Consider the following 26,185-nt stretch of genomic DNA (forward strand, 5'->3'; position numbering starts at 1 on the left):
TGCTTGTCTGGGGTCATGGGGAAAGAGATGTACTCTCGTCTCCTTTTAAAGAGGGCATTTGTGGCTTGACGGATGCAGCAATGCACCGCAAACTGGGAGATATTGGCAATGTCTCCAGTAGCAGATTGAAAGGAGCCGGTGGCATAAAAGTTGAGAGCCACTGTTATCTTCACTGCCACCGACAGAGACGTCCTGCTCCTCAGTTGAGGCTGCAGATCTGGCTGAAGCAGGTGGCAGAGCTCAGTGACCACCTCCTTGCTAAATCGCAGCCTTCGCAAACACTGCTCCGCAGACATATTGATGTATGAGAACTGTTGGCGAAAAACCCTGGGAGGGTAAGGTCTCCTGTACCGACGCCTATTGGCCCTCCTCCGTCTGGCCATGATTGCCACTCTCTCTCTGCATCTCTGTGCCCTCTCAATGTGATGGAGAAGCACGACGTTCCCATCCATTGCAGCCCCCGTAGTATGTGAGCAATCAAAGTTATGCCGGTGAAAAAGCAAAGCAACTACAAAGTTATGGTCAGAAGCCAAAACTACCTCAGACAGCGTTGACTCAATGCGGAAGTCTCTTTTTCGCCCTTTGTCTCTCTGCAAATCTCTCTCAGAATGAGTGGTCCAAAAATGGCTACCACACAGAAGACAGGAAGAGCCCCCTTTAAATAGCGCCCCCCCAGCCCCCCAGCGACTGGGAAGCGTTCCAGTCAACCTGTCGTTGGTAACGACAGGTGGAAAGGAGGGGGGGCGCCACTGAATTTCCGGTCCGGGGCGCCCCCAGGGCGTTGCACTCTGGAATGACATCAAGATCTGCGTGGGCAGCAGAGCGGGCGTTTTGGTTTAGCGCCGCCGCTAAATGTCCGCTTAATTTCGCGAGAGGCGCAGGTATCGCCGCGCCCGAGCGCTAGTTGGTTAGCGCCCCACTTATCGCCCTCTTAAGGCGCTAATGGGTGGCGTTAACAACTGAATTTATCCCCCATAGCATTTGATGAGTTTAATTTCAAGGCAGGGTGGCTGGTGTGCGCACTACGATGTATGACAGAGAATAAATGAAACTGTTTCCTTATCATTTTTCATTCACTCATTTAAACATCTGGAGCAACTATTTGAAATCAATCAGTTAGTTACTTTGCTTTTGACATTTGAATGTGTTTTAGTTCTCCACTGGAAGGATTAGACAGATGTGCTGACAAGCTCATGTGATAATAAGTGTTGCTGTTCATGTCCTGGGCCTGCTGCATTATGTGATTTTGTTTGATTATCAAATTGAAGAAGTAGCGCCAGCTGCTATTCCTTCTCTCCTGCCGGGAACTTTGGCTTTAGCGCTCCAAGAGAGAAGTGGAGCACTAAATCAAATTCTACCACTTCTCTTGAGGCGCTAAAGTGTGTAAGAGGGGCGGTAGCGACAGAGCGCTGACGAATGTTCAGTGCAGTGCTGCTGGCATCAGAGGCTCCTTCCCTCACTTAAAGGGAATGGCCAATGATGGGATGCAAGATTCTTCCTCATATTTCTGTGGGGCCACGGGACCTGTGCGACTTGCATTACAGCCCCAATCACTCTAAGAGAGTGGAGGGCTGAGTAATTGAGCATCAATCAGACGTGTAAAACATTTAGCAGGCACCAGACTGGTGCGAAGAATAAAGTTTGGCCTAACTGATCACCACTGCCTTTAAATATCACTCCCCAAGTGGCCAGCCGAGGTGACAACGTCTCCTGCTGCTGGCGTTGTTGACGCCTGGTGATTCAGCAGGGGACGGGAGCGAATATCAGATCCGGGGCGGTAATGGGGCGCTGCGCACCTGATGATGTCACAATCTACAGGGGGCAACAGAGCGAGGTGGTAAGTGTTAGCGCCAGCGCAAAACCACCATGGAAGTTTGCGTGCGTCGGTCAGTAATCCCTTAGTGCCCTGTTAACGCCCCCCCCCAGGCGCTATGGGAGGTGCTAAGCAGCCCAATTTCTATCTGTTAGTCTTTTGGTACAGAATTCAGCATGATTTTGAGAACGGATATGCGATGCTTTGTTCCTTCCCGTGGGTTAAACTTTACTATATTTAACATAGGTTAGAATTGTTTCTGTTTAATTTAAGGTCGACTCACCTGTCTGATTCAAGCATGTGATGTCTCATTTTCAATGAGTTGTCTTTAGTTCTATTTTTCTTGTATTTTTAATGTTCTGTCTGTTCTTGGAGGCAAAATTCAACTTCAGTGGGGGCAAAATGGGTGGTAATGGATCAGTTGCCCATTATACACCCCGTTCGATTTTCCTTTTATTAAAATCACTGGAAAGGAAAATCGGGCGGGGTGTATAATGGGCAGACAATCCGCTATCACCTCTGTTGTGCCCCCGGCAATTTTGTAATTGGAAGTATGATAGGTTATTCTATATAGTTTGGTTGTTGAGGTGACATGTCTTTCTACCTGTAGAATTACCTCAATGTTCAATTGCCAAGTGTTGCAATATTTTTTGAGCAATGCCTGTGAGATGACAATGTTACATGTCTGAAGGATCTGGTAAACTGCCTTGTAGCTATTTCATTTGTATTAAATTTCATACACTGAAAGTGAATTTCAACTTCAGCAAGTGCCCAAACAGACTGTAGTGGATCAGCCTGTTATATACCCGCACAATTTTCATTTCCAATGACTTCAACAGAACGAAAAATCGGGCGAGGTGTATAATAGGGCTGATTCACTACCACCTGTTTCCTGTCCTTGCCGAAGTTGAATTTCATCCCCAACCATTTTCGTTGATTTTGATGTATGGTGTTGTGTCTTGAGCTATATTCAGTATGACTGAGGACTGTGAATCATAACTTGTTCTGCTGTTATTGTTGGAAGCTTCTTGCCCTGTGAAACCAATTTGTTCTTGATTTTGAAGAATATAAGGAGTTTCCTTCTGGAAGATGTTGAGCAGACTGCCAAGTTAGAGATTAAAAGATCAAGCTCATCACTACCGCAGAAGTTCAGCTCTGCTGGTTTTCATTTCTGAATTCTGTCACTGCTGTAAGCATTTATTGTTGAGATTGAAGTCTGTGGAGTGGGCAATATTAAAAGAGCATTCATTGATTGGTTATGAAGCTTTCTATAGTGCTGAGATGTGGGGAGATCTGTAGTCTTGTTATTGGTATGACAGAAGGTAGTCAAAAACACAGAGATAGATATATATGCCTGTAGCTTAATGTATGCCTCAGGATTTAAAAAAGTACCAAATGTCAAAAAAAATTCTTGGAAATAAACTGTCAACCTTTTTCCCACAACCATACTATGAAATACACCTTACCTGTTTAACCAGAGTTACAGAAGTGGGAGTTAAATTCCTATTTTACTGAAAAAAATAGGAGACTATCCTTTTTGCCTCTAATATCAACTCTCTAAAGATAATCACATTCCCAGAAATAGCACCTTTCAAAGTCACATATTCCAATGATTTCTCATTAAGAAATGTTTTGTTCTGAGGAATTTTGAGAGCCGTATCCACCAGAGAGAAATGAATCAACTGAAGCCAGTATCACACATTTGTTGAGAGATATGCAAACATCAGCCTGTGTACATCTAAAAAGGTCTGCTAAAAAGGGTAGGTGAAAGTAGAAGTAGTTCAGCTTTTGAATGGTGGTGCATTTAATTAATCAACCAGTTCCTCTCCTGTAGGAGAGTAAACAAATGAAGTCATGTTGAAACTGTGGATTTACAGTAAGAGTTATTTCAAACTCCAACTGCAGATACTAAATTAAAGGGACGAGGCATAAAAGAAAAAGTAGAATTTCATTTTAATAGAAGTCTGTCGAGTTACATTGTGGATCATAAAACAGATAAAGTTCAGAGATGCAAATTAATATTATTCCACAACAGTACATGAGACAAAGGATCTTGTACTTAAACTCTGTAGTTGAGGGGTTATGTCTCCTGTATATATTTTATTTTTAAAGCACATGTCATGAATTGTAAATGAGAGAGCAGTATGGAGTTAAGATTTCCTCCATACTGGAGCTACATTTTGACTTTGTAAGTACTTTGAAAATGAAAGATCCAACCAACCTAGAAGTTCCTTAACAAAGCTACCCAGAAAAAGTCATACATTACCCCCCGCCTGTGATATCCTAACAACTTCTAAGAATGCATCGCCATTGATGGAAGATTATATAAACAGAATTTATATAGAAGACGTGAGATAGAGACAATTTGCCATCACAATTTATGAAACTGTTCTTTTTTCATTTATAAGGCAATTACAAGCAGAAGATCATGCTAAGAATTAAATACAATATTAAGAAGATCAGATTATACACACATTAAACAGATAGTAAGCTGTGAGTAATGCATAATGGCACTGCTGGCACAAGGCTAGCTAGAATTTTTTTAATGTTCTTGGCCATGCTTATATGCAATGCTTTTCTATTGCATTAGGGATAACAGATTAATATCAATAATAGTTTTATCATAGTAGTGAACAATTGCATCAACTAAGCTTCTTCAGTGTACATTTTGTTGGAAAACTCTGAACTTAGCAAGAGTTCAAAGCCTCGATGTCTTCTTTGGTGCAGAATCATCATCATTAGTATAGTCAACAAGACAAGGCCCACAAAGACTCCACTGAAGGTTGCACCAAGTATGGTACCCAAGGGAATTTGACGTTCTGTGGATTCCATGAAACATGTTAATATTCATGATCGTGATCATAAAAATGAAGTCATTAAAACTGCTGGATTATTCATCATTTGATGCAGTCATTCATTGGCGAGTATGGCCTAGAAATTGGGTTACATAGCACCTGTTTTTCAGGTGCTGGACAGCCTCCAAAGTGCCCAAAATGGTGGGCAGGAAGCGTGCACAGCTGGCCGCCATATTGGGTAAGGGCAAACAAGAAGTGTCCTTTGCCCACACCTGAAGCAGGCGTTAGGCCTTTTGCATAGGCAAATAAGGGGCCTACCACCTGCTTCAGGTCCTCACTGCAACATTGGTTTGCCCTGGTTGCACTCAAGGAAACTAATCCTAAAGATCGCTTGCAAAAAAAAAGTGTTATTTACCTGTAAAGCACCACCCCGACGGCCCGAGATCCCGGCCCCCTGAGGTCCCTGATCTCTAGGCCCTGGCCTGACCTCCGATCTCCCCCACCCTCCCCGGTCCCAATCTTCAGGCTCCAGCCCCCTCCCTCCCTGCAGGCTCCGGTCCCCGATCTCTCTTCCGCCAGCTCCTACCCCAACCTCCAGGATATCCGGCCTCTGAGCGTTCCCCTCAGGCTCTGACCGCCAATTGCTTCCTCAAGGATCACGATCCCCACCCACCCACCCCTTACCCCCACCACCTCACCCACTTCTGGAATTAGGGCTAAAGAAAAGTCTGTCTTTTAAACGGTGTTGCAAATTGTTTTTTTGCCTGAGTTGGAAGAGTATTTCTGTACTGCTAGAATCAGCATGTATGTCACCCAAGGTTTCTCATGGGATGGGGTGATCACAGCAGGTCAATGCTAAACGCAGCACCAACATCACTGTCACTTGTGTGGTTTTACTGTAGCTGTGAACAATGGGAAACCCCAGGGTTCAGTTAGCTGATATGAGTACATTCACTGATAAGCATCTTAGGCCATCAGTAAAGATTGCTTTCATTCGATATTGGTGAATTTGCCTTTCTGGGGTAATTAAATCAGATTGCCTGTACACAATTTGAAAGGCAGGCAGAAGGCTGTGGCCTAGAAATTCAGTCTGGACACTTTTGGGGCGCTAAAGTCGGGCGTTCGCTAAAGTTAGCGCCCGCCGGAAAGTGTAGGCCACATCGCCGAAATTCAGTAGAGTTGGCCAAGAGTTTGGCCGAGCGCTGAAACTGGCGTTGCAATGCTCTCTTCAGGCGCTAAGCCGGCGATGCGGCCTGATAACGCCGAGGCCGGGCGCAGCGCAGGTGCGGTCATGTTTTGATTGACAGCAGACACCCTGACGCCGGCCAGCTCTCAAAGGGGGAAGGGTCGACTTTGACTGCTGCCACGCCCTGCATACTGGAGCCCTGCAGCTAGGCCTCAACACTGCTGGTGGGCCAAAATAGCGCCTGGAGCCATGGAGAGGGCCCGTGAACGAGCGCAGCGCTTCTCAGAGCATGCTCTGAGGGTGCTGATTAATGGTGTCGAAAACAAAAGAGAGATCTTGTGCCCGGACAGTGGCAAGAAGGCTCCCAGGAGCCAGTACAGGAAAGCCTGGAGGAAAATCGCCCGCAGGGTGTCATCCACCTGCGATGTCCCCAGGAGTGCGGACCAATGCCGCAAGAAGTACAACGACCTCACTCGGATGGTGAAGGTGAGTACCCTTTCCAGTGTCCTCCTCATCCTTGCATGTGCACCTCACATTATGGGCAAAGGGACCTCAAAGGACTAATGGGCAGCCCTCCTCCCGCAGCAATGGCACTGGCATGATCATCAATAGCACTTTCTGCACTTAACACACTGGCCAAGCTATTCGACCATGGGAGGCAGTGCACACAGCAACAGGGCACCACACTGGCCAAGCTATTCGACCATGGGAGGCAGTGCACACAACAACAGGGCACCATACTGTAATTAGAGGCCGTCCTTTCTCTTGCAGGCAAAGCTGGCGCGGAATTTGAGGAGCCAGTCTGACACCGGTGGAGGCCGTCCCGAGTACCAGGCGCTCAGTGAGCTGGAGGAGAGCGTGGCTCGACTCATGCATGCCCGGGTGACTGGCCCTGTTGCGATCGGAGATGCGGACCCTGTACTGGGACCCACTGGTAAGGACATGACCGGTTGGACCTCTGTCGTTGCCCTTGCGCTTCAGATCTACATCCTTTCGCACTGACCGTCAAATGCGCATAATGCCACCACTCAGGCCTCCCTCGCTGACGCCCTGTCCTCACTCTAAAGCTACTCTTGTGCCTTCCTGCTTTCAGCTGGTGAGGAGGAGGTGGTCCCTGAAGCTCAGAGTGCCAGGCCCTTGGAGGAGGAGGAAGGCGGCACATCGGGGGAACCCTCTTCCGCGCCAGGGGATGGCAATGGAGGGGAGACATCTGGCCTGCAGGAGAGCCAGGGAGAAGTGTTGCAGGGGAGGGCAGATCCTGGGCCCAGTGGGCTCGAGGCACGCGGGAAGGGTCCGGCAGCACGCCGGCCTTCTCCCCAGAGGGGGGAGGTGTTGCAGGGGAGGGCAGATCCTGGGTCCAGTGGGCTCGAGGCACGCGGGAAGGGTCGGCCAGCTCGGCGGCCTTCTCCCCAGAGGGAGAGTCCGCCCTCCAGTCCGGAGACGGTCCTCGCCCAGGAGGTGCGCCTCCTCGATGAGATGTCGGCGGCGTCTGAGCGGCGCCACCAGGAGTTCATGGGGGTTGTGCAACAGATGCCTCAGGCCATTGAGTCCCTGGCTCATAGTGTGGTCGCTTTCGGGGAATCACAGGCCAGGGGGGTCGAACTCGCGGCAGCGCACGACAGGGGTGTCCAGCAACTCACGGCAGCCCAGGATGCGACTCGCGAGATGAGTGGTGCCGTCCAGACACTGGCAGAGCTGATGCGGGCACATACCAGGGCAGTTCGGGCACTCACTTCTGCCACACTCGCTGTGGCGCGGAAGCATCGCCAGGGCACCCGCCGCCCTGCTGCAGCACAGCGGTCTGGCCTCCACCAGATTGCTGCGCTTGCTGCACTGCCAGCCCGGCCGAGTGCCAGTGTCTCTGGCGAGCAGCGCGCGCCTGCCATCAGCCAGCTTGCCCCCATTGGTGCAGCCGACACTGCCACTCCCCCAGCCAAGGTGCGACGAGCTGCTGCTGAGACTGATGCTGGCCAGCCACAGCTGCAGCAGTCAGCAGCCGGCCCCTCCCGGGCCGGGCCTCGTCTAGGCCGACCCCCAAGGGCATCCGGCGACACGCATTGTGGCCCTCATGAGCCTTCCCCCAGCCTTGCCACACGCGCAGGGCCCAGGTTGAGGCGGAGCAGCAGGTCGGGCAGGGGCCAGAGAAGCCTGTCTAAGGACTCGCCCTCTCGGCACACCCATTAGAGTGTGGTGATAGCGGTTTTTTTTATATTGGGGGGCTTGTGTTCTGGGGGGGCATTATTTTGGTAAGTCCGAGGATCAAGGCATTTTTTGTTTTTATGGGGGTGTTTGTGTTGTGGAGGGGGGGACTTATTTTTGTAAGGCCGATGATGAAGGCCATTTGGATGGCCAAGTTTTGTTAGTCCTCCCCAGGTTTTGGGAGTGACAGATGTTTTTGACTGTTTTTTGGGGGTCTTGTCTGTTTTTCTGTTTCATGTGGGAAGGGCCCTGAGTTTGTGAAATAAAGCTTTTTATTTATTCAGCATGTCCACGTCTCAGGTTTCAAGTGGTTGTTGCGTTAACCGGCTGAGGGCTTGTGGTGCGGCTGCCTTCAGGTGCGTTCATTGCCACAGCCCATTCCCTGACGGGGGGGCCTAGAAGTGTCGATCAATAAGCCCCCGGCGGACAGCCCTTGGACCTTGTGGCTCCCTCCTGGGCTGGTACTCCTCCTCCTCCTCCTCATGGTCCTCCTGCTCGTCCTCCTGAGGTGGTGGTGCAATGTCAGGTGGCAGTGCCTGAGTCCTGCGGATAGCCAGGTTGTGCAGCATGCAGCACACGACGACGAACTGGGAGACTCTATCCGGCGAATACTGTAGAGATCCGCCGGAACGATCCAGGCAGCGGAACCGTTGCTTGAGGACGACTATCGTTTGCTCTATGATGTTCCTTGTGGCTTGATGGCTTTCGTTTATGCCTCCTCCGCTGGGGTCCTGGGCGCGCGGAGCGGGGTCATGAGCCATGTACACAAAGGGTAGCCCTTGTCCCCGATAAGCCATCCCCTTGGTGGAGGCTGTGCCTCGAACATGTCAGCCACAGTAGTCTGGCGCAGGATAAATGCATCGTGGCTGCTTCCTGGGAAGCGGGCATTGACAGCTAGGATGCGCTGCCTGTGGTCACACACCAGCTGTACATTTAGGGAATGGTAGCCCTTCCGGTTGCGGTAATCCTCGGCATTGTGGATAGGTGCCCGCATAGCCACATGCATGCAATCAATGGCGCCCTGCACCATGGGGAAGCGCACGATCCTGGCAAATCCGACTGCACGCTGCTCCTGCCTCTGTTGGGTCATGGGGAAGGAGATGAATTGGTGTCTCCTCGCGAAAAGTGCATCGGTGACCTGCCGGATGCAGCGATGCGCGGCGAACTGGGAGATGTTCGCTATTTCCCCAGCAGCGGCTTGGAAGGAGCGCTTGCATAAAAGTTCAGAGCCACCGTGACCTTCACCTCCACCGAGAGAGACGTCCTGCACATCAGCTGTGGACGCAGATCTCTGTGAAGCAGCTGGCAGATCTCTGCAACCACCTCCCTTCTGAAGCGCAGCCTCTTAGCACAATGCGCCGCAGTCATGGTGAGATAGGACACCTGCTGCCGGTATTGCCTGAGTGGGTAAGGCCTACGTTGCCGACGCCTGATGGCCCCTCTGCGTCTAGGCATGGCTGGCCCTCTCTCACAGCGTCTGCGAGCCCTTCGCACATAATGCTGCAACTGAGCGTTGGACCCCCATACAGCCCCCATAATAAAGTTGAAAACAGTGAAATCAAATGAATCAAATGTCAAAGCACTGGCCAGAAGCCAAAAATACCTCTCCTATGTTGTCCCAAATCAGTAAGCTCTGTCCCTTGGTCTCTGTCCAGAAATCCAAAGCAGTAAAGTCATTGCAGCAAAATGGCTGGGCTTTATAGGTCAGTGTAAGTGCCCTTTAATTAGCGCTCCCCGAGGCCCACAGGGCCTCTGTTGCGTTCCACTTCACAGTTCTTAGCAGCGCCACGCCCACATTGGGCGGGCGCCACTGAATTTCCGGTTTGGGGCGCACAAACAGCGTTGCATGACGAAATGACGTCATAAGCTGCGCGCGCAGCTGAGTGGGCGCAAACACTTTGCGCCGGCGCTAAATGTCAACTGAATTTGGGCGTTGGCGCAGATCGGTCTGCGCCCGGGCGCTAAGTGCCTAGCGCTGGAAATATACCCCTCTTATGGCGTTACCGGCTGGCGCAACCAACTGAATTTCTAGGCCTGTGTGTATTTTAAAATCTGAACAAGCTTAGTTTCAAAGAGTTAAGCTAGAGAGGGTAAACCCATATTTAGAGATAAAACATTATTATTTTCATAACCTCCAGTCTATAAGAAATATATGTTCTCATTGTGGAAACAGTATGCTACTTAATCATTAACTATTTATGTAAATAAACCAATTAAAAGTCAGAAGACTACCTCATCTCAATCTGGCTGGCTACCGTGTGGGAAAAGATTGATTCCTGGGATGAGCGGGTTGTCCTATGAGTAGAGATTGTGTAGAATGGGCCTATACACTCTGGAGTTTAGAAGAATGAGAGATGATCTCATTGAAACATACAAGATTCTGAAGGGGATTGACAGGGTAGATGCCGAGAGGTTGTTTCCCCTGGCTGGAGTGTCTAGAACTAGGGGGCATAGTCTCAGCATAAGGGGTCGGACATTTAAGACTGAGATGTGGAGGAATTTCTTCACTCAGAGGGTTGTGAATCTTTGGAATTCTCTACCCTAAAGGGCTGTGGATCTTTGGAATTATCTATCCTAAAGGGCTGTGGATGTTGAGTCTTTGAGTATATTCAAGGTTGAGAGAGAAAGGTTTTTGGACTCAAGGGGAATCAAGGAATATGGAGATTGGGCAGGGAAGTGGAGTTGAAGTCAAAGATCAGCCATGATCTTATTGAATGGCAGAGCAGGCTTGAGGGGCCGTATGGCCTACTCCTACTCCTAATTCTTATGTTAGTTAGAGTGTCAGTTCAAACAGTCACAGGACAGGAGAGCGCCAGTTCAAACTGCTTTATAATTTATCATTTAATCATGACTTTGTGACTTAATTCCCCGTGTCCATACGTGTGTGCATTTTGGCTGCCGCTCCAGACCTGAGTTCCATCACTTCTATCTCTCACTTTTTCTTCTTTCTTCATTACCCTGCCCCAGCCTTCATGCCTCCTTTTCTTTCCCCACCGTCATGTACTCTACCCTCACTAACCCCTATTCTCCACTGCTCATCATCCTTCCTACTCTCCTACCGCTCAAGACTTGACACCCTCCTAAATAAATCCATAGCTTCCCCCTGTGCCTCTCTTGGCATCCTTCGAAAGGCCCACCGAAGCATTCGTTGCTGCCTCCTAGCTAGCAGCAACCCAACTTGCCCTATCTTACTCTCTCCTTGCCCTCCCCACCCTAAGCGCCTGCTGCGAGCTAATCTCGCCAACCTCCTCCCTGTCCCTCCCTACTCTGCCCCGCTGGGCTATGCCAGTAAATTAGGTATCACCGCCCCATCTGCATCTCCCTTCAAAATGTATCCATGGTGTGGAGATGCCGGTGTTGGACAAGGGTGGACAAATGTAAGAAGTCACACAACACCAGGTTATAGTCCAACAGTTTTATTTGACTTCACCTGACGAAGGAGCAGCGCTCCGAAAGCTTGTGATTTCAAATAAAACTGTTGGACTATAACCTGGTGTTGTGTGACTTCCTTCAAAATGTATGTTCACTTGTAAATAAGGGCCTTGTCATCCATGACCTTGTGGATGATCAGATTGACATCATGGCATTGACGAAGACATGGTTGAGGGGTGATGACACCTTTCCCCTTAATGAAGCTACCCAACCTGTCTATACTTTCCAACATATTCCATGCCCAAACCACTGTGGTGGTGGTGTAGCCCTTATATCTAAATCACACTTTGTCTGTCTCCCTACTCTTCCGCCAACTTCTCCTCCTTTGAGTATTTCACCTTGTGCCACTCCTCACGTCTCTCTTTTAAAATCCTTATTCTGTACTGTCCACCCAAATACCACACCAATTTGCTCAATGAGATATCTTCTCTGCTTTCCTCCCTCTGCCTCTGTACCGAGTGACTTCTCATCCTTGGTAATTTCAACCTCCATCTCAAATTCTCTTACTCCCTATCCTGAGTTCACTGCCCTCCTGATATACCTATCAATTCATTCCATGAAAAGCGACGAGTTAAGATTGTAACTATAGGTTTTTATTGGCTAAATAACAGAGCCCACCCTCGTGGGTGATCGGTTCCAACAAGGAGGAATACCAGCCAGTCGATCACCTTTATACCTGGGCAAGCAGGCGGAGCCATGGGCGGAATCAGCTGAGGTCAGCCCAGGTATAACAGCGTGGCAAGAGGTAACCTTGTGTAGTGATACAACAGTGTAAACAGTGATAACCATAGTGTAACGATATAAACAGTGATAACCATAGTGTAACGATAGTGAACGATAACAGTGGTTTACCACATTCACCCCTTGTTTAAATTTGAGTCCGGCGGGGTGAAGTGTACTACCAGTTCTGGTATGTCAGTCTATCCGGAGGCCTCGTAAGCCTTTCTGATCGGCGCAGCAGCGGCGGCGGAGGTGCAGTATTCGAAGTTAAGGCTGGTGTCTGCGTGGTCGGCGAAGGCTCATGGGGTTCCGGCATGCCGTCTACCGGGGCTGGATTTGGGGGTGTGGTGGGGGGTAACGGTGGTGTCTCAGGGGTGCCCGAGGGTGCGAGGTCTCGCAAGGAGACTGTATCCTCCCGCCCGTCTGGGTATGCCACATAGGCGTACTGGGGGTTGGCGTGCAGGAGGTCCACCCTCTCGACCAGGGGGTCTGTTTTATGGGTCCTCACGTGCTTCCGCAGCAGGACGGGCCCCGGAGAAGTCAGCCATGTTGGTAGCGAAGTTCCCGTAGTCGACTTCCTGGGGAAAACAAACATTTGCTCATGGGGGGTGGCATTAATGGCAGTGCAAAGCAGTGACCGGATGGAATGCAGCGCTGCCGGGAGGACTTCCTGCCAGCGAGAGGTTGGGAGGCCCTTAGACTTTAAGGCTAAGAGAACGGCCTTCCAGACTGTCGCGTTCTCTCTTTCTACCTGGCCATTCCCTCGGGGGTTGTAGCTGGTGGTCCTGCTTGCAGCAATACCTCTCGCTAGTAGGAACTGGCGAAGTTCCTCGCTCATGAAGGATGAGCCCCGGTCGCTATGTATATAGTTCGGGAACCCGAACAAGGCGAAGAGGTCGTTCAGGCATTTGATGACCGTGGTACTGGTCATGTCTGGGCAGGGGAAGGCAAAGGGGAAACGGGAGTACTCGTCAATAATGTTGAGGAAGTACACATTACGGTCAGAGGACGGGAGGGGCCCCTTAAAATCGACGCTCAAGCGCTCGAAGGGGCGGGTGGCCTTGATCAGGCTTGCTCTGTTCGGCCTATAGAAATGCGGTTTGCATTCGGCACAGGTTTGGCAGTTCCTGGTCATGGTCCTGACCTCCTCGATGGAGTAGGGCAGGTTGCGGGCCTTAATGAAGTGGTAAAGTCTGGTGACCCCGGGGTGGCAGAGGTCGTTGTGGAGGGTCTGCAGTCTATCAACTTGCGCGTTGGCGCATGTACTTCATGATAGAGCATCTGGGGGTTCGTTCAGTTTACCAGGCCGGTACAAGATATCGTAATCGTAGGTGGAGAGCTCAATTCTCCACCTCAAGATCTTGTCGTTCTTGATTTTGCCCCTCAGCTTGTTATTAAACATAAAAGCGACCGAACGCTGGTCGGTGAGGAGGGTAAATCGTTTGCCTGCCAGGTAATGCCTCCAGCGTCGTACTGCCTCCACGATCGCCTGGGCCTCCTTCTCGACAGAAGAGTGTCGGATCTCAGGGCCCTGGAGGGTCCTTGAGAAGAAGGCCACAGGTCTCCCCACCTGGTTAAGGGTTGCAGCTAGGGTGAAGTCGGATGCATCGCTCTCCACTTGGAAAGGGATAGACTCATCCACCACGTGCATTGTGGCCTTAGCAATGTCTCCTTTTATGAGGGAGAAGGCTGCGCATGCTTCTGCTGTCAGGGGGAAGGAGGTGGACTTCATGAGGGGTCTGGCTTTGTCCGCAGAATTGGGCACCCATTGGGCATAGTAAGCGAAGAGCCCCAGGGTTCTCTTCAGTGCCTTTTGACAGAGGGGAAGGGGAAGCTCCATGAGGGGGCGCATTCTTTCGGGGTCGGGGCCGATGACTCCGTTCTCTACTACGCAGCCGAGGATGGCAAGGCGCGGGGTGTTAAACACACATTTCTCCTTATTGTAGGTGAGGTTCAGCCATTGGGCCGTACGGAGGAATTTCTCCAGATTAACATCATGGTCCTGCTGGTCGTGGCCGCAGATGGTGACGTTATCTAGATAAGGGAACGTGGCGTGCAGCGCGTTCTGGTCAACCATCTGGTCCATCTCCCTTTGGAAGACCGAAACCCCGTTGGTGACGCCGAAGGGAACCCTAAGGAAGTGGTAGAGGCGGCCATTCGCCTCGAAGGCGGTATACTGGCGGTCCTCAGGGCGGATAGGGAGTTGGTGATAGGCAGACTTAAGGTCGATGGTAGAGAATACCCGGTACTGTGCAATCTGATTGACCATATCAGATATGCGGGGAAGGGGGTATGCGTCCAGTTGGGTGTACCGGTTTATGGTTTGGCTGTAGTCGATGACTAGGCGGTGTTTATCGCCGGTCTTAACGACTACGACCTGGGCACGCCAGGGGCTGTTGCTCCTCTCGATGATGCCCTCCTTCAGGAGTCGCTGCACCTCGGAGCTAATAAAAGCTCTGTCCCCGGCGCTGTACCGCCTGCTCTTGGTAGCGACGGGTTTACAGTCGCGGGTGAGGTTAGCGAACAAGGAGGGGGGCGGGACTTTGAGAGTGGAGAGGCCGCAGGTGGTATGCGGCGGGCGGTTTAAAACCTGCTGGTTGTAGACTGTGAGTGGGGGGAGGGGTCCACCGTATGCCAGGGTGACACTTTGGAGGTGGCATTGGAAATCCAGCCCTAGTAGGACGGCAGTGCAGAGCTGGGGCAGGATGAGAAGTTTCAAGTTTTTATATTCCGTGCCCCTAACCGGCAGGGTCACCACACAGTAGCCGCTGGCGTCAGTTGAATGTGACTTCGACGCCATCGAGATCCGCTGGCGCGTTGGCCGGACAGTGAGGGAGTAGTAGCTCACCGTGTCTGGGTGAATAAAACTCTCCGTGCTTCCGCTGTCGAACAGGCAGGTCGTGGCGTGGCCGTTTACTCCGATGTCCATCATAGACTTGGACAGATGATGCGGGAGGGCTTGGTCAAGCGTGACGGAGGCCAGTGTATGGCTGAGCGAGCTGCTGTAGTCTGCGGGCGGGGCGGTGGCCGGGTCTGGAGACAAGGTGGCGGTCGAGTGCGGTGAACAAAATGGCGGCGCCCACGAAGTTGAACAAAATGGCGGAGAAGATGGCCGCCCCCACAACTCACATGAGGCGATGCTGGCATCTGTTGCCTTGATTAAAGATGGCCGCCCCCACAACTCGCATGAGGCACTGCTGGCGTCAGTGGCTTTCCCCCTGCAGGCCTTCGTGAAGTGGCCTTTCTTTTGGCAGTCGGAGCAGGTCGCGTTCCTTGCAGGGCAGCGCGCCCTCGGGTGTTTCGCCTGGCCACAGAAGAAGCAGCAGGCGGCCCGATCGCGGGGCTCCGCTGCCGCAGCCGGTCCCAGGGGTGGTGGTCCCGATTGATTCTGGGACACCGACGCTGTGGTAGGTCCCAGGGGCGGCGGTGCGAGGGGTATTGCGGCCGGAGTTGGGCCCGAGTCCCAGGGTCGCGCAGCACTGTACCTGGAGTACGCCTCGAGGTCCCGATGGGCCACTTCCAAGGAGCGAGCGAGGATAGCAGCTGTTTTCAGGTCGAGGTCCTTTGATTCCAGCAGTCTTTGCCGTGAGTAGTCTGACCGAAGGCCTTTCACGAAGGCATCGCGGATATTTCCATCGGTATGTTCTGCAGCTGTTACGGCTTTAAAGTCACAGTCCCTGCCGAGTATTTGTAGCGCCCGTAAGAAATCATCAACCGACTCTCCTGGCTGTTGCGAGCGGGATCTTAGGAGATGTCTGGCATACATAGAATTTACAGGGCTCCGGTACTGCTCTTTCAGCAGGTTGAGGGCGTCCTCGTATGTAGCAAGGTCCCGGATGAATGCAAATACTTTAGGGCTCACCTGGGCGGTCAGAACTCTTAGTTTGGATCCCGGAGGCACGCCGGATTCTCCCAGGTAGGATTCGAAACAGCTCAGCCAGTGTTCGAAGTCGAGGGCTGAGACCGCTGCCTGTGGGTTTAGATCCAGGTACGGCGGTCGGAGGGCTCGCAGCCAGGCCGGCTGCTGTGGCTGTTGTAGCTGGCCGTTTGGCTGGTCGTTTGGCTGCTCCGATCCACTCATTTCAAAATTTAGCCAATAAAATTGATATACCTATCAATTCATTCCATGAAAAGCGACGAGTTAAGATTGTAACTATAGGTTTTTATTGGCTAAATAACAGAGCCCACCCTCGTGGGTGATCGGTTCCAACAAGGAGGAATACCAGCCAGTCGATCACCTTTATACCTGGGCAAGCAGGCGGAGCCATGGGCGGAGTCACCTGAGGTCAGCCCAGGTATAACAGCGTGGCAAGAGGTAACCATGTGTAGTGATACAACAGTGTAAACAGTGATAACCATAGTGTAACGATATAAACAGTGATAACCATAGTGTAACGATAGTGAACGATAACAGTGGTTTACCACATCTCTTTTAAAATCCTTATTCTGTACTGTCCACCCAAATACCACACCAATTTGCTCAATGAGATATCTTCTCTGCTTTCCTCCCTCTGCCTCTGTACTGAGTGACTTCTCATCCTTGGTAATTTCAACCTCCATCTCAACTTCTCTTACTCCCTATCCTGAGTTCACTGCCCTCCTTTCCTCCCTTAATCTCTCCCTTCATGTCAACTCCCCCACCCATATACACGGCCAACCCCCTCGAACTTATCATCTCACGTGGCCTCGCTACCCCCTCCGTAACCATTACTGCAATCTCCGACCATGTCCTTATATCACTCTCTATGCAATTTCCCTTCCCCCTCCTAAACCCACTTCTTTTCATATCCACCCCAGAAAAAACTCTCCAGCAAGTCCCAACTACCTAGCCTTTCACCTACTATTCTCCTTGACATCTCTGCTGCTACTGAATTACTAAATCACATGCTCTCCACCACCTTTGATGTCCTTGTCCCCACTAAAATCATTACACTCTCTCACCCTAGTCGTTCCTCCTGGTATACCCCTCATCTCTGTTCCCTTAGTCCAAGGGACGCAGACTTGAACAGTTTTGGTGGACAACTGGCCTAATCATCCATCACCAGATTTGGCTAGATCATATAAAAGCACTATTCTAAGATCATCCAGGATGACAAAAATAACAGCAGGCTTCTCTTTTCCAACACTAACCATCTTCTCAAAGCACCCTCCCCTGCCTCCTCCTCCCTTACCTCCAACAATAAATGTGAGGGGCTCATGGACTACTTTGTTAAAAAGATCGACAACATCCATTCAACTGCTTCTGCTTTCAATTCCCTCCCTTCCCTTAGCCCATTGGACCCTACTTCCTCTCCATTTTCCCCTGCCATAACTCTAAATTTGCATATTTCTCTCCTATCTCCCACCTTGCCCTTTCAAAGCTCATCTTGTCAATGAGACCAACCTCCTGCTCTCGCGACTCTATTCCCACTAAATTGCTGACAACCCAACTTTCCTTCCTGGCTCCCATGTTAGTGGATATTGTTAACGGTTCTCTCTCCTCCTTCAAATCTGCCGTCATCACCCCTCCCGTCAAAAAACCAACCTTCAACCCATCCATCCTTGCAACTATCGCCCCATCGCCAACCTCCCTTTCCTCTCCAAAGTTCTTGAACGCGTTGTCACCTCCCAAATCCATGCCCATCTTTCCCAGAACTTCTTGTTTGAATCCCTCCAATGTGGCTTCCACCCCACCGCAGTACTGAAACTGCTCCTACCAAAGTCACAAATGACATCCTAATTGACTGCGACAAAGGTAAACTATCCCTTCTCATCCTTCTGGACCTGTCTACAGCCTTTGACATGGTTGACCACAAAATTCTGCTCCAACGCATCTCCACCGTGGTCCAGCTAGATGGGACTGCACTCGCCTGGTTTCATTCCTATCTTTCCAGCCGTAACCATAGAATCACCCGCAATGGCTTCTCTTCCCGATCCCGCACTGTCACCTCTGGTGTCCCCCAAGGATCTATCCTTGGCCCCCTCCTATTTCTCATCTACCTGCTGCCCCTCGGTGACATCATCCGGCAACACAACGTGAGTTTTCACATGTATGCTGATGATACCCAGCTCTACCTCTCCTCCACTTCTCTCGAACCCTCCACCATCTCTATATTATCAGACTGCTTGGTTGAGTAGAAATTTCCTCCAATTAAATATCAGGAAGACCGAAACCATTGTCTTTGGTGCACACCGCAAACTCCATTCCCTTTCCACTGATTTGATCTCTCTCCCCGGCAACTATCTAAGGCTGACCAAGTCTGTTTGCAACCTTGGTGTCATATTTGATCACAAATTGAGATTCCTACCTCATATCCATTCTAACACTAAGGCTGCCTATTTCCACCTTCATAATATTGCCCATCTCCACCCTTACCTCAACTTATCTGCTGCTGAAACTCTCATCAGTGTCTTTATCACCTCTAGACTTGACTATTCCAATGCACACCTGGCCAGCCACCCTAGTTCTACGCTCCATAAACTTGAGGTCATCCAAAACTCTGCTGCCCATGTGCTAACTCACACTAAGTCCCATTCACCCATCGCCCCTGTGCTTGCTGACCTACATTGGCTCTCAGTTAAGCAACACCTCGATTTGAAAATTCTCATCCTTGTTTTCAAATCCCTCCATGGCCTCGCCCCTCCTTATTTCTGTAATATCCTCCTGTCCTATAATCCCCCTAGATCTCTGCACTCCGCCTATTCTGGACTTTTGAACATCTCCAATTTTAAATGCTCCACCATCAGCGGCCGTGCCTTCAGCTGCCTGGGTCCTAATCTTTGGAATTCCATCCCTAAATCTCTCTGCCTCTCTACTTCTCTTTCCTCCTTTAAGACTCTCCTTAAAACCTACCTCTTTGACCAAACTTTTGGTCATCTGCCCTAACATGGTTATACTCCTTATATGGCTCAGTGTCAATTTTCTTTTTTGATCACACTCCTGTGAAGCACCTTGGGATATTTTATTACGTTAAAGGCACTGTATAAATATAATTTGTTGTTGTTGTTCTTATGTTCTTAAACTGAGTGACAAAATTCAAGTACAGTGCGAGTCTGCAGCGAGTGCTGTGAGTTTGGGTAAGTGTGTGAGTTCTTTAATTGTTATTTCTCTTTAAATCATTCTTGATAAGATTACTTAAGCAGTTTAAGTAAAGGGGAAAAGTTAAATATTTGGGATTCTGTTGGTTTAAGAAGAGTAAAACAAGGTTACACTGCAGTAGGAGTAAATTGGCACAGCAGGCAGTGGAAACCAGTTTTCTAACCAATCAGCAGGGGTGACTCATTTGGCTATAAACAAACAAACAGTATAGAAAGACCAGGCTAGTGCGAGCAAGCACTGAGTGCGAGTCTGCAGAGAGTGCTGTGAGTTTGGGTAAGTGTGTGAGTTAGGGTAAGTGGGGTGTTGGGTGCGCCTTTCAAACTTTAACTCTGTGGGTTGTAGCTAATAAGGCCTTTCTGGTGCAGAGTGACTGTTGGTAAACCATTTAACTGGTGTAATTAGAGGGATTGATTTAAATTAAATCCAATTAATTAAAGGGGATACTAGCATCTATAGTCGGGCAGAGGGTGTCCATAACTAACAATAAAAAATTTAATTAATTACATAGAATGGAGCAGGTGATGTGTTACTGTTGCGAGATGTGGGAGCCGGTGAACCCCACTGAGGTTCACGGTGATTACGTCTGTGACAAGTGTCTGCTGCTACAGGAACTCCAGCTCCATGTTGATGAGCTGGAGTCTGAGCTTCAGACACTGCGACACATCAGGGGGGGGGAGAGGTACCTGGACTCTGTGTATCAGGAGGTGATCACACCTATGAAGTTAATTAATTCAGATGTAGCCCATGGTCAGGGACAGGACGGTGTGACTACAAGTGAGGCAGGTACGGGGATCCAGGAGGTAGAGCTGGAGGAACCGCAGCCCTTGCTCTTGTCCAGCAGGTTCGAGGTTCTTACTCCCTGTGGGGATGGGAGCAGGGACTGCAGGGAGGATGAGCAACCTGGCCACAGCACTGTGGAACGGGGGGCCATTCAAGAGGGGGGAGTAACTAGAAATGTTGTAGTGGTAGGGGATAGTATTATTAGGGGGATAGATAGAGTTCTCTGCAGCCGAGAGCAAGAGTCCCGAAGGTTGTGTTGCCTACCCGGTGCCAGGGTTAAGGACATCTCCTCTGGGCTGGAAAGAAACTTGCAATGGGAGGGGGTGGATCCAGTTGTCGTGGTCCATGTTGGTACAAACGACGTAGATAGGACTAGGAAGCCGGTTCTGTTAAAGGAGTATGAGCAGCTAGGGGTCAAATAAAAAAACAGAACCTCAAGGGTAATAATCTCTGGATTATTACCTGAGCCACGAGCGAATTTGGCTAGGACAAATAAAATTAGAGAGTTAAATGCGTGGCTCAAAGACTGGTGTGGGAGAAATGGGTTTTGCTTCCTGGGACACTGGCACCAGTACTGGGGCAGGAGGGAGCTGTTCCATTGGGACAGGCTTCACTTGGCCAGTGCTGGGACTAGAGTCCTGGTGGATCATATAACTAGGGCTGCAGAGAGGGCTTTAAACTAACTAGCCGGGGGGAGGTTCCTAGAGAGCAAATAATAAAAATGACAACAGAGAAGGTCATAGACTTAGGTAGCAGTGGGGAAATTAAAAACCAGAGCGTGTCAGGAAGGGGCAGAAGGTATGGAGTAAAAGGTAAAGTAATAAAAAGGGCGAAAGCAGGAACTAAGTGTCACAAAACATATTTGAAAGTTCTCTATCTGAATGCACGTAGCATTCGTAACAAAATAGACGAGTTAATGGCACAAATAACTACATATGGGTATGATCTTGTGGCCATTACAGAAACATGGCTGCAGGGTGACAATGCCTGGGAATTAAACATACCAGGTTATTTAATGATCAGGAAGGACAGGCAGGAAGGGGAGGTGGGGTGGCTATGTTATACAGAGAAATGATATTGGGTCAAAAGATCAGGAAAATGAAACAGTTTGGGTGGAGGTAAGGAATAATAAGGGGAAAAAAACACTAGTGGGCGTAGTCTATAGGCCTCTGAACAGTTGCAACTATGTTGGACGGAGTATCAATCAGGAAATAGTTGAGGCTTGAACTATCATATTAATTGGACAAATCAAATTGGGCAGGGCTGCCTTGATGATGAGTTCATTGAGTGTATTAGGGATGGGTTTCTTGAGCAGTATGTAACTGAACTGACCAGGGGGCAAGCAACCTTAGATCTGGTCCTGTGTAACGAGACAGGATTAATTAAAAATGTCCTAGTAAAGGATCCCCTTGGAATGAGTGACCATAACATGGTTGAATTCCATATTCAATTAGAGGGTGAGAAGGTTGGATCTCAAACAAGCGTGCTAAGCTTGAATAAAGGAGACTATGAAGGTATGAGAGCGGAATTGAGTAGAGTGGATTGGGAAAATAGATTAAAGGGTAAGACGATACATGATCAGTGGTGTACATTTAAGGAGTTATTTTACAACTTCCCAAAAATATATATTCCACTGAGAAGAAAAGGGTGTAAAAGAAAAGACAGCCATCCGTGGCTAAGTAAAGAAATTAAGGATAGTATTCGACTAAAAACAAGGGCATATAAGGTAGCCAAATCTAGTGGGAGGATAGAGGATTGGGAAAACTTTAAAAGACAGCAAAAAATAACAAAAAGATTGATTAAGAAAGGGAAGATAGATTATGAAAGTAAATTAGCAAAAAATATAAAAACAGATAGTAAGAGTTTTTATAGTTATATAAAAAGAAAAAGGATGGCTAAAGTAAATGTTGGTCCCTTAGAGGATGAGACTGGGAAATTAATGGTGGGGAATATGGAGATGGCAAAAACACTGAATGAATATTTTGTATCAGTCTTTACAGTAGAAGACACTAAGAATATCCCAACACTGGACAAACAGGGGGCTATAGGGGGGGAGGAGCTAAACACGATCAAAATCACTAAGGAAGTGGTACTCGATAAAATAATGGGACTCAAGGCGGATAAATCACCTGGACCTGATGGCTTACATCCTAGGGTCTTGAGGGAAGTGGCGGTAGGGGTTGTGGATGCATTGGTAATAATTTTCCAAAACTCCCTGGTCTCAGCAAAGGTCCCGGCAGACTGGAAAACTGCTAATGTAACACCCTTATTTAAAAAGGGCAGTAGACAGAAGGCTGGAAACTATAGACCGGTTAGCCTAACATCTGTGGTAGGTAAAATTTTGGAGTCCATTATTAAGGAGACAGTAACAGGACATTTGGATAATCATCATTTAATAGGACAAAGTCAGCATGGTTTTATGAAGGGGAAGTCATGTTTGACAAATTTGCTGGAGTTCTTTGAGGAAGTAACATATAGGGTGGATAAAGGGAAACCAGTGGACGTAGTGTATTTAGACTTCCAAAAGGCATTTGACAAGGTGCCACACAAAAGATTATTGCTTAAGATAAAAAATCACAGGATTGGGGGTAATATTCTGGCATGGATAGAGGATTGGCTATCTAACAGAAGGCAGAGAGTTGGGATAAATGGTTCATTCTCAGACTGGCAATCAGTAACTAGTGGTGTTCCGCAGTGGTCAGTGCTGGGTCCCCAACTCTTTACAATCTATATTAACGATTTGGAGGAGGGGACCGAGTGTAACATATCAAAGTTTGCAGATGATACTAAGATGGGAGGGAAAGTAGTGAGTGAGGAGGACATAAAAAACCTGCAAGGGGACATAGACAGGCTAAGTAAGTGGGCAGAGATTTGGCAGATGGAATACAATACTGGAAAGTGTGAGGTTATGCACTTTGGCAGGAAAAATCATAGAGCAAGCTATTATCTTAATGGCAAGAAACTGGAAAGTACTGAAGTACAAAAGGATCTGGGGGTCCTGGTGCACGAAACTCAAAAGGTTAGTATGCAGGTGCAGCAAGTGATTAAGAAGGCCAATGGAATGTTGGCTTTCATTGCTAGGGGGATAGAATATAAAAATAGGGAGGTATTGCTTCAGCTGTACAAGGTATTGGTGAGACCGCACCTGGAATACTGCATACAGTTTTGGTGTCCATACTTAAGAAAAGACATACTTGCTCTCGAGTCAGTACAAAGAAGGTTCACTCGGTTAATCCCGGGGATGAGGGGATGGACATATGAGGAGAGGTTGAGTAGATTGGGACTCTACTCATTGGAGTTCAGAAGAATGAGAGGCGATCTTATTGAAACATATAAGATTGTGAAGGGGTTGGATCGGGTGGATGTGGGGAGGATGTTCCCGATGATGGGTGAAACTAGAACTAGGGGGCATAGTCTTAGAATAAGGGGCTGCTCTTTCAAAACTGAGATGAGGAGGAACTACTTCACTCAGAGGGTGGTAGGTCCATGGAATATGCTGCCCCAAAAAGCTGTAGAAGCTACATCATTACATAAATTTAAAACAGAAATAGACAGTTTCCTAGAAGTAAAGGGAATTAAGGGTTACGGGGAGCGGGCAGGAATTTGGACATGAGTCTAGGTTCGGATCGGACATGGCCCTGTGGGTAGCGGAGCGGACCCAGGGGCCGTGTAGCCTGATCCTGCTCCTATTTCGTGTGTCTAATTCTGTTAGATTCAGGAGATGGTTCTGTGATAGTGGATTGGCGGTTAGGATCAGATCAGCCATGATCTTATTGAATGGTGGAGCAGGCTCGAGGGGCCGATTGGCCTACTCCTGCTCCTATTTCTTATGTTCTTATGTTCTAAATGAGGTCCTGCCATTAAATTCGGCAGGACCTCCGCCTTTCCCGTATTTCCGGGTTTCCCGGCGACTGACAGTCGCCCCCGCTCCCTCCCCGTCTCCCTGTAAATATCGGGGCCTAATAATTTGTCTTCTATTTGAATTATGTCCCCTGCTGGTCAATAATGACTTAGTATGGAGAATGTCACAGAGCAGGGAACGGTAGCATAATGGTTATACGTCGTTATAGGGAACAGTAACATAATACTGGACTCATAATCCAGAGGCCTTGACTAATGATCTGGAGACATGAGTTCAAATTCTCACCACGGCAGCTGCGTATTTAAGTTCAGTTAATTAAATAAATCTGGAATAAAAAGCTAGTATGGTGACCATGAAACTACTGGATTGTTGTAAAAACCCATCTGGTTCACTTATGTCCTTTAGGGAAGGAAATCTGCTCTCCTTACCCGGTCTGGCCTATATGTAGCCACAGTAACTGCCCCCTGAGTTGTACCAAACCACTACAAAGAAGTATCACCACACGGACTGCAACGGTTCAAGAAGGTGGCTCACCACCACCTTCTCAATTGCAATTAGGGATGGGCAATAAATGCTGGCCTTGCCAACGACGCCCACATTCCGTGAACAAATAAATAAAAAAAGAGTAATTTTCTCTTGGCTGGAAGTATAATGAAATCATGGGGAAAAATTACTTTTTAAACCTACCTGGTAGTTCAATTGCATATGAGTAGCCAAGCTCACTTGAAGATACAAATAACTGCTCATTGGTCACAGGTGGGAAAAATGGCACCATGTTAAACTGCCTGTTGTGCCCAATAGGTGCCATCTCCTCAGGCCATGCGCTGATTGAAGGACTATTTTGTTTCATCCACTCATCAAAAACAGCATCAGTAAAGGCATGCAGCACCTGTTACAATGAAAAGGTAGATAAGAGTGAATAATTCTTCCAATTATAAGGTTGCCTTCACTATACCTGTCAACAAACAAGCTTGAAAATCAGGTGCCTAGGCAAAAAAATCAAGGACAAATAGCAAAAACCATAGACATTTTATTTAGCATATAAATTAGAATGCAGTTTGGAATAGTGCTAGGTAGTTGCATCATACATTTTAGGCTGCAGCTATGCTGTACTACCAGTCTGAAACCAGTCGCTGTAGACTGTAAACAGCAGTTGATAAGTTCCAAGTTAAGCTGTAGGCTGCCCAGCTGTGACTTGCACTACACTTTTGAACATTATCAAAATGCAATTTAGCATCAAGCCATCTGACCCGGTGTACTGGCCTCCAGTCTTATATTGAGTTTCTTATGAGCCAGGGAACATTGCCCAGTGTAGAGAGGCCTTGGCCCTGCTCCTTCTGACTTGACTGGCATTGTCAGGGACAGGCAGAGGCTCTGCCCCTTACGGTGGCAGCACGGTGGCATAGTGGTTAGCACTGTTGCCTCACAGCACCAGGGACCCGGGTTCGAATCCGGCCTCGGGCGACTGTCTGTGTGGAGTTTGCACATTCTCCCCGTGTTTGCGTGGATTTCCTCCGGGTGCTCCGGTTTCCTCCCACAGTCCAAAGATGTGTGGGTTAGGTTGATTGGCTATGATAAATTGACCCTTAGTGTTAGGGGGATTAAATACGTGGGGTTACGGGGATAGGGTGGGATATGTGTTGGTGTAGGGGTTACGGGGATCGGGTGGGATATGCGTCGGTGCAGGCTCGATGGGCCGAAATGGCCTCTATCTGCACTGTGGGGTTTCTGTGATTCTGTGAAGGCCAACTGGGATTTCCCAATTAAGTATCTGGGTACCAGCTGTTTTTTGAGCAGTTTTGCCGGACTCCCACTTGAGTTACAGCAGGAGTCCTACTGAACTGCCGAGAAAATCCAGCCCTGAAGTGTTCAGTGTCAACGAACAAGTCTTGGGGTAGCTCTGCTAACAAATCATTCTGTGCTAAAACCAACAAGCTGAAGCCGATTGATTCTAAACTGCCACATGCTAGTTCAACTGCCTCCAACAGTAGAAAATGAGCTGATTCAAAATCACAGTTTTGGGTTGTGGTTGTGACCCATGCTAGCTTTCACTACAGCAGATGAAAAGGCTGAGAATGCAAGAAGTAGAATTCTACTGTCCATCTAATCCTTTTTGGAGAGGTGTGTGTTTGTGGGAGGGGAGAGGAACATTAGATCTAATTTTGCAGATTTACGCTGGAAGTGGTTATAAAATATTCAGATCCTGCTTGTCCTCAATAATTAGCCATTGCCAATCTTGAATCCTTTATTCGTCATGCCCTAACACTGGATGTTCTTGACAAAGATGAGGCAGCAATCATGAATGATTAAAAGCACATTT

General features: G+C 48.7%; 1 protein-coding gene across 1 annotated transcript in view; it reads right to left on the minus strand.

Moving 5' to 3' along the window:
- Positions 1 to 3,749: 3,749 nt before the first annotated feature.
- The window catches only part of dct (dopachrome tautomerase), a 61,704-nt gene continuing 39,268 nt past the window's right edge, over positions 3,750 to 26,185 (minus strand). The window contains exons 7-8 of the mRNA XM_085998562.1: positions 24,553 to 24,754; positions 3,750 to 4,632 (exon numbers count right to left, since the gene is read on the minus strand). Coding sequence (XP_085854688.1) covers positions 4,460 to 4,632; positions 24,553 to 24,754 — 375 coding nt within the window. The 3' untranslated portion in view covers positions 3,750 to 4,459. The remainder of the gene's footprint in view (positions 4,633 to 24,552; positions 24,755 to 26,185) is intronic.

The sequence above is a fragment of the Somniosus microcephalus genome, chromosome 10, assembly GCF_052327205.1.
Source record: "Somniosus microcephalus isolate GS21.2 chromosome 10, FLI_Smic_1.0, whole genome shotgun sequence".
Taxonomy (NCBI): Eukaryota; Metazoa; Chordata; class Chondrichthyes; order Squaliformes; family Somniosidae; genus Somniosus; species Somniosus microcephalus.